This window comes from Boleophthalmus pectinirostris, unplaced genomic scaffold (assembly GCF_026225935.1).
Source record: "Boleophthalmus pectinirostris isolate CB_2022bp ecotype Guang Dong unplaced genomic scaffold, ASM2622593v1 HiC_scaffold_14, whole genome shotgun sequence".
Lineage (NCBI taxonomy): Eukaryota > Metazoa > Chordata > Actinopteri > Gobiiformes > Gobiidae > Boleophthalmus > Boleophthalmus pectinirostris.
The window spans coordinates 33,975,190-33,984,406 of NW_026571047.1; the positions used below are offsets into that span (position 1 = coordinate 33,975,190).

At 48.6% G+C, this 9,217-nt stretch overlaps 1 protein-coding gene across 1 annotated transcript in view; it reads left to right on the forward strand.

Moving 5' to 3' along the window:
- LOC110172799 (uncharacterized) overlaps positions 1-6,129 on the forward strand; it is a 76,351-nt gene extending 70,222 nt beyond the window's left edge. The window contains exon 9 of the mRNA XM_055149941.1: positions 6,043-6,129. Coding sequence (XP_055005916.1) covers positions 6,043-6,129 — 87 coding nt within the window. The remainder of the gene's footprint in view (positions 1-6,042) is intronic.
- Positions 6,130-9,217: the final 3,088 nt, after the last annotated feature.

Genomic DNA, 9,217 nt, shown 5'->3' on the forward strand with positions numbered 1-9,217 from the left:
ATTTATGATTCTCAAATTTATTTTGGAGGAATTATAACTATTGTAAATATACATTTACTTTACTCCAATCAAGAAGCTTTTTATGAAAATGAGCTGGAAAAGAAGTAAATTAGAGGAAGTAGAGTTTAAACATGTTGATGACTCTTTACATAAGAAACACATTTTATCTTTTAAAGATACTTTAAACATGATGTCAGCAAAATAAAAGTGTTTTATTCGTATTTGTATAATAATAATGTCTGTGAACATTAGAGGAGTTTCACTCGTGTGAATTTTTAACCAGGAAGTAAAGTTTTTAAAGCTAAAAACAGGACGTGATCCTGAGTGACTGTTATTACAAAAGTCTTTAATAAAATGATCTTTGCTGTGTTTTAGTGAAATGAGTCTAACCTGTCACAGGTGTTTTAAATGCCACTTTTCCACAAACTGACATTTTACAGTTTGGTTTTATAAAAATGAGGAAACTACTTTTGGCTCACGGCCTGTGCTGACCTCTGCTCTGAGTGGGTTGATTTTGATACAAAGGAAAAGACTCGATGCTCAATAATGATTCTCTTTCTTTAGACAATCTCCTGTGATTTCCACATTAAATGGCAGAACTTTCTTTTCTATTCCCATCATGATTTTATATTTGTGTGATCCCTCAGTGCTCCATGTAGATTTATATCTGGGAGATGTACGGTTCATATCTCTGTAATTCCTGGGCCTGTTCACGTGAAACAAAAACTGGTGCAAAGTTCAAGTTCTTCTTTGTCAACACAAATGAACTAAAGTGATTTTATTCCCCACTACAGCCTCGAAAACATTCATACAGTTAAAGGAGTAAAGTGTGACGGGGAAGAGGTGGAGTCTGGAGGTTTAACGAACACTGCACTGCAAAAAAGCTTGGCCAAAATTTAGGATATAAACACTTAAATCTATCAGAAAATTACTCGAAATGATGTGTCCATGCAGCGAGATCATTTTACTTGACAAGTTCTCTTAAAATAAATGACCTCTAGATTGGACTGAACAATCTGTCGTTTTGGAGAGAAAATCGTGATCTCAGAGAGCACAATTTTGGGAGCATCAGAGTTCTCCTAAAGCCCAATTTAAGGGCAAAGTTTAGTTTTGCGTCGACTCTTTGCACTGTGCCGCTGTCGCCTTGTCGTTGTCGTTTTTTGATTTATGGATCTGTGTCGAGGTCTGTGTGCCATCAAATAATTCACTGCCCAAACACAGAGGCAAGGACACGACAGAAACACAGAACAGACTCACCATCAGCAGAACACCCCTCTGTCGCAGAGAGAGAACACCCCTCTGTCACAGAGAGAACACCCCTCTGTCACAGAGAGAACACCCTCTGTCACACAGAGAGAACACCCCTCTGTCACAGAGAGAACACCCCTCTGTCGCAGAGAACACCCCTCTGCAAGAGAACACCCTCTGTCACAGAGAGAACACCTCGAGAGAACACCCCTCTGTCGCAGAGAGAACACCCCTCTGACACAGAGAGACACCCTCTGACACAGAGAAACACCCTCTGTCGCAGAGAGAACACCCCTCTGACACAGAGAGAACACCCCTCTGACACAGAGAGAACACCCCTCTGTGCAGAGAGAACACCCCTCTGTCACACAGAGAGAACACCCCTCTGAACACACACAGAGAGAACACCCCTCTGACACACAGAGAGAACACCCCTCTGTCGACAGAGAGAGAACACCCCTCTGTCACACAGAGAGAACACACCCTCTGTCACACAGAGAGAACACCCCTCTGTCACAGAGAGAACACCCCTCTGTCACAGAGAGAACACCCCTCTGTCCACAGAGAGAACACCCCTCTGTCACAAGAGAACACCCTCTGTGAGAGAACACCCCTCTGTCGAGAGAACACCCCTCTGACAGAGAGAACACCCCTCTGTCACACAGAGAGAACACCCCTCTGACACACAGAGAGAACACCCCTCTGTCACACAGAGAGAGAACACCCCTCTGACACACAGAGAGAACACCCCTCTGTCACACAGAGAGAACACCCCTCTGTCACAGAGAGAACACCCCTCTGACACACAGAGAGAACACCCTCTGACACAGAGAGAACACCTCTGTCACAGAGAACACCCCTCTGACACAGAGAAACACCCCTCTGTCAGAGAGAACACCCCTCTGTCGCAGAGAGAAACACCCCTCTGTCCAGAGAGAACACCCCTCTGTCACACAGAGAGAACACCCCTCTGACACAGAGAGAACACCCCTCTGTCACACAGAGAGAACACCCCTCTGACACAGAGAGAACACCCCTCTGACACAGAGAGAACACCCCTCTGACAACAGAGAGAACACCCCTCTGTCACAGAGAGAACACCCCTCTGACACAGAGAGAACACCCCTCTGTCACACAGAGAGAACACCCCTCTGACACACAGAGAGAACACCCTCTGACACAGAGAGAACACCCCTCTGACACAGAGAGAACACCCCTCTGTCACACAGAGAGAACCCCTCTGTCACACAGAGAGAACACCCCTCTGTCACAGAGAGAACACCCCTCTGACACAGAGAGAACACCCCTCTGTCACAGAGAGAACACCCCTCTGTCACACAGAGAGAACACCCCTCTGTCACACAGAGAGAACACCCCTCTGACACAGGGAGAACACCCCTCTGTCACACAGAGAGAACACCCCTCTGACACAGAGAGAACACCCCTCTGACACAGCAGAGAGAACACCCCTCTGTCACACAGAGAGAACACCCCTCTGTCACAGAGAGAGAACACCCCTCTGTCACACAGAGAGAACACCCCTCTGACACAGAGAGAACACCCCTCTGTCACACAGAGAGAAACCCCTCTGTCACACAGAGAGAACACCCCTCTGACACAGAGAGAACACCCCTCTGACACACAGAGAGAACACCCCTCTGTCACAGAGAGAACACCCCTCTGACACAGAGAGAACACCCTCTGACACAGAGAGAACACCCCTCTGTCACACAGAGAGAACACCCCTCTCACAGAGAGAACACCCCTCTGACACAGAGAGAACACCCCTCTGTCACACACAGAGAAACACCCCTCTGTCACAGAGAGAACACCCCTCTGACACAGAGAGAAACACCCCTCTGTCACAGAGAGAACACCCTCTGTCACACAGAGAGAGAACACCCCTCTGTCACAGAGAGAACACCCCTCTGACACAGAGAGAACACCCCTCTGTCACACAGAGAGAACACCCCTCTGACACAGGAGAGAACACCCTCTGACACAGAGAGAACACCCCTCTGTCACACAGAGAGAACACCCCTCTGACACAGAGAGAACACACCCCTCTGACACAGAGAGAACACCCCTCTGTCACAGAGAGAACACCCCTCTGACACAGAGAGAACACCCCTCTGTCACAGAGAGAGAACACACCCCTCTGACACAGAGAGAACACCCCTCTGACACAGAGAGAACACCCTCTGACACACAGAGAGAACACCCCCTCTGTCACACAGAGAGAGAACACCCCTCTGTACACACAGAGAGAACACCCCTCTGTCGCAGAGAGAACACCCCTCTGACACAGAGAGAACACCCCTCTGACACAGAACACCCTCTGACACAGAGAGAACACCCCTCTGTCACACAGAGAGAACACCCCTCTGACACAGAGAGAGAACACCCCTCTGTCACAGAGAGAACACCCCTCTTGACACAGAGAGAACACCCCTCTGTCACACAGAGAGAACACCCCTCTGTCACAGAGAACACCCTCTGTCACAGAGAGAACACCCCTCTGACACACAGAGAGAACACCCCTCTGTCAAGGAGAACACCCTCTGTCACAGAGAGAACACCCCTCTGTCACACAGAGAGAGACACCCTCTGTCACAGAGAGAAACCCCTCTGTCACAGAGAGAACACCCTCTGACACAGAGAAGAACACCCCTCTGACACACAGAGAGAACACCCCTCTGTCACAGAGAGAACACCCCTCTGTCACACAGAGAGAGAACACCCCTCTGTCGCAGAGAGAACACCCCTCTGACACAGAGAGAACACCCCTCTGTCACACAGAGAGAACACCCCTCTGTCACACAGAGAGAACACCCCTCTGTCGCAGAGAGAACACCCCTCTGTCACACAGAGAGAACACCCCTCTGTCACAGGAGAGAACACCCCTCTGTCACAGAGAGACACAACACCCCTCTGTCACAGAGAGAACACCCCTCTGTCACAGAGAGAACACCCCTCTGACACAGGGAGAACACCCCTCTGTCGCAGGGAGAACACCCCTCTGTCGCAGAGAGAACACCCCTCTGTCGCAGGGAGAACACCCCTCTGTCGCAGGGAGAACACCCCTCTGTCACAGGGAGAACACCCCTCTGTCACAGGGAGAACACTCATATTCCACTGAGTCTCTGTGTCTTTAGTCCAACACAAACTGAACCACATCAGACATAAGAAACAACTGTTTTTATCACACACATTAGTTTATGCAAATGAGTCATGTGATTTAAGTTTAGTTTGTATAAAATATAATCAAATGTGTCAAATCTGAATTAAACTCATTATTCCTCAGTGTGTTGACAGAACGGAAAGTGGAGAACAGGAAATGTTTGTAGAGACGACCAATCGCAGCTGTTAACGTCTGTTAACGTGTAAACTGGGCTTCACCGTCCAGCGTCAAATCATCAGTGCAGGAGTCTGGTGTGATGTGAGTTTCTGTGATGTTTGCATGTTTTTTATTTTTTTATTTTATGTATTTATTTTGGGCAAGTAAAGATTTACGTTCTTATACAATGGAACATATAACACAGGTGAACTCATAATAGAAATGAAAATATCCACAACAAAAAAAAAGGTTTTGCCCAAAAAGGAGTGGGAAGAAGAAAATGTATTTAATCCCGCCCCCGCTCGTCATGTGCACTGAAACGTGATTAGAAAAAAAAAATATGGATGAAATTGAAATTGCATAATCTGCCAGAAAAATCGCAATTAATAAAAAAAAAAAAAATGTTCAGCCGTATTTCTAGACCAGAATGAAGCAGCTCAGAACTAGTAACTAGAAAATAAATCTGAAAACAAGATGAAATAACCTGATATTTGTTTTAAGATCAGAGAAATTTGCAGAGTGTGATTTGTCCAACAGGTGTCACACGTCAAACTCTGCGTCATGTTCAATGTCACTGACGACAGCACGAACTCAGCTTTGACCAGAAACTACAAATGTTCCACAGTTTGCACTAGAGACGGGCATTTGATGAAATGTTCTTAATCAATCGTCGGGAGAATTAACGATTGATTATCGATTAATCATTAATGTTTTTCTATTAAAATGATCATCATTATTATTTCTATCTGCACTAATCTGCATCAATAAATTCAACTTTACGACATATAAACATAACGACTCTAGATCCACATCAGCTGTTTGACATTATAATGTGTTTAATTCAGTTTTGTTCAAATCTCACAGAAACAAAACTTAAAACCACATCACTAATTTACATAAACTAAGTGAAGATAAAACTCCAGCTCTTGTGTCGCTGATGTGGTTCAACTTGTGTTGGATTAAAAGACATGACTCAGGTGAATACAGGTCAGTGTGACCAGATTTGTGTTTGTCAAAACCAGGACAGCGTACGGGGGGAGGGGGGCGGGGCCTCGTCATCCACATTGAGCGACTCTCACCTGGAAAAACTTTTTCCCACTGGACACAGAAACATATGTGCTGCTTTATCCACTGTGCACATGGACTCACACTTGTCCCAACGCAACGGAAAGTGTGGAATTTCTTCTACAAATCCTGGTTAAATCCACATTTGTGCTTCGGTTCGTTACAGACTGACCCACTGTTTGTGTGTCGCTCCTTCTGATGCAGAGACACATGTACACACCTGTTTGGTCACGACACACACACATACATTCAGTTTGTACATTAAAATGAATGGAATCCATCAAATTCTTAATGATCATGTATCGATTAATCGACTAATCACGCCCATCCCTCGTTTGAATCCATAGATTCTCCGTGTTCTCAAAGACGTCTGATCCGTGTCGTGTGCGCAGCCTCGCCTCATTACCCCTGCCGTCGACGCCTGCTCCAGCGGCCGACATTTTGGGTCGATACAGATCCGGTTAGACCGATCCGGTTAGTGACATCATAATCTTGTTAGCGTCTGTTAGCAGTCATGTTTTTATCCCTGATGAACGAAGGACATGAGAGGGATATTTTTAAAGCCGTGGACGGAAGATAATTAGTGCCATTAGATTTTGAATTTCAAATGTCGCTGGATTTTTCACTTTGAATTTTTTAACTCTGAAGAAAGATGTTTAGTTGCTGAAATGTTAAGTGTATTTTTTTCAAATTCAGAATAAAAATGTCACCTTTTAATATTCAGCACAGGTATTTTCAAATCCTCAAATTCAACAATCAAAATTCAGAGTGTAAAATTTCACAGTAAAAGTCCGAGACGCCGAGGCAGAAGAAGAAGAATCAACCCTGTGTGAGTGACGAGGATAGAGGCTGTTTCCTATTGGCCGTTCTCATGTGTGGGCGGGGTTTGAGGTTCTGATTAGGCAAATTCTGACCAATCAGATTGCTTCGCTGCACCATTTCCATCACTCTGGATCGATTGCTTCTGCCTTGGTCCTGGTTCATGGTCCTGGTCTGGTTCATGGTCCTGGTCTGGTTTTTGGTTCTGGTCTGCGGCTCCGGTCCTCCGGGTCACGGTTCCGGTCCTCTGGGTCGTGGTTCCGGGTCATGTCTCCGGTCCTCCGGGTCGTGGTTCCGGTCCTCCGGTCGTGGCTCCGGTCCTCCGGGTCGTGGTTCTGGTCCTCCAGGTCGTGGCTCCAGGCCGTGGCTCCGGTCCTCCGGGTCGTGTGGATAATCACACGTTGGGTCATTGCTGAGTTCTGGTGTTTCATTCTCTTTCTGTTTCTCCATCTGCGGCTCGAGGCACAAAGACCAAGTGTGATCACGATTTTACACAAACGTCCCTCAGAACATCAAGAAACACAGAGCCTCAAAATATGTTCATGTGAAAAACAAGTGCACGAAAAACGACAAGAAGAGGAGAGGAACAGAAGAACAGAGGAAGAGAAGAACAGAGGAAGAGAGGAGGAGCTGAACAGAAGAACAGAGGAAGAGAGGAAGAGAAGAACAGAAGAACAGAGGAAGAGAAGAGAAGAACAGAAGAACAGAGGAGAACAGAACAGAAGAACAGAGGAAGAGAGGAAGAGAAGAACAGAGGAACAGAGGAAGAGAGGAAGAGAAGAACAGAGAAAGAGAAGAACAGAGGAAGAGAGAGAACAGAAGAACAGAAGAACAGAGGAAGAGAGGAAGAGAAGAACAGAGGAAGAGAGGACAGAGAAGAACAGAAGAACAGAGGAAGAGAGGAAGAGAAGAACAGAAGAACAGAGGAACAGAAGAACAGAGGAAGAGAAGAACAGAGGAGCAGAAGAACAGAGGAAGAGAGGAAGAGAAGAACAGAAGAACAGAAGAACAGAGGAAGAGAAGAACAGAGGAAGAGAAGAACAGAGGAAGAGAAGAACAGAGGAGAGAAGAACAGAGGAGCAGAAGAACAGAGGAAGAGAGGAGGAGCAGAAGGAGCTGAATCCAAGAATCTCATTCATTTCAGAACATGATTGAACAAAATAACACCCTGTGGAGAGACAGGGAGGACCTGACACACACCGGGAGGGACCTGACACACACCGGGAGGGACCTGACACACACGGGACACACGGGAGGGACCTGACACACACGGGAGGGACCTGACACACACGGGAGGGACCTGACACACACCGGGAGGGACCTGACACACACCGGGAGGGACCTGACACACACCGGGAGGGACCTGACACACACGGGAGGGACCTGACACACACGGGAGGGACCTGACTCACACGGGGAGGGATCTGACACACACCGGGAGGGACCTGACACACACCGGGAGGGACCTGACACACACCGGGAGGGACCTGACACACACCGGGAGGGACCTGACACACACCGGGAGGGACCTGACACACACCGGGAGGGACCTGACACACACGGGAGGACCTGACACACACGGGAGGGACCTGACACACACGGGAGGGACCTGACACACACGGGAGGGACCTGACACACACCGGGAGGGACCTGACACACACCGGGAGGGACCTGACACACACGGGAGGACCTGACACACCGGGAGGGACCTGACACACACGGGAGGGACCTGACACACACCGGGAGGGACCTGACACACACGGGAGGGACCTGACACACACCGGGAGGGACCTGACACACACGGGAGGGACCTGACACACACCGAGAGGGACCTGACACACACGGGTTGTTGAGGGTTTAATAGTTGGATGAATCTCCAGTTTTCTGTGTGAACAGGATCATGTGAGCGTCGGGTCCACGGAGCGGCGAGGAACAGTTGGTCATTCTGTCGTGACACGCTCTCTCTCTTTTCACCCTCTCTCTCTCTCTCTCTCTCTCTCTCTCTCTCTCTCTCTCTCTCACTCTCTCACTCATGTTCCCTCCCCCACACTCCTCCCTCTCTCCACTTGGTCTCTTCTCTCTCTCTCTCTTTCACCCCTCCTCCCTCCTTCACACTCTCTCTCCTCCTCCTCCTCCTCCTCCTCGTCGTCTCTCTCTCTCTCTCTCTCCTCCTCGTCTCTCTCTCTCGTCGTCTCTCTCTCCTCCTCCTCGTCTCTCTCCTCTCGTCGTCTCTCTCTCTCTCTCCTCCTCGTCTCTCTCTCGTCGTCTCTCTCTCTCTCTCTCTCTCCTCCTCGTCTCTCTCTCTCGTCGTCTCTCTCTCCTCCTCCTCGTCTCTCTCCTCCTCTCCTCCTACTCCTCCTCCTCGTCGTCGTCTCTCTCTCTCCTCGTCGTCTCTCTCTCCTCGTCGTCTCTCTCTCCTCCTCGTCTCTCTCTCCTCTCGTCTCTCTCTCTCCTCGCTCCTCCTCGTCTCCTCTCCTCCTCCTCCTCTCTCTCTCCTCCTCCTCTCTCTCCTCCTCCTCCTCCTCTCTCTCTCCTCTCTCCTCGTCGTCTCTCTCTCTCCTCGTCGTCTCTCTCTCTCTCCTCTCGTCTCTCTCTCCTCCTCCTCCTCCTCGTCCTCCTCGTCTCTCCTCCTCGTCTCTCTCTCCTCCTCGTCTCTCTCGTCTCTCTCTCCTCCTCGTCGTCTCTCTCTCTCTCCTCGTCTCTCTCTCTCCTCCTCGTCTCTCTCTCCTCCTCGTCTCTCTCTCTCTC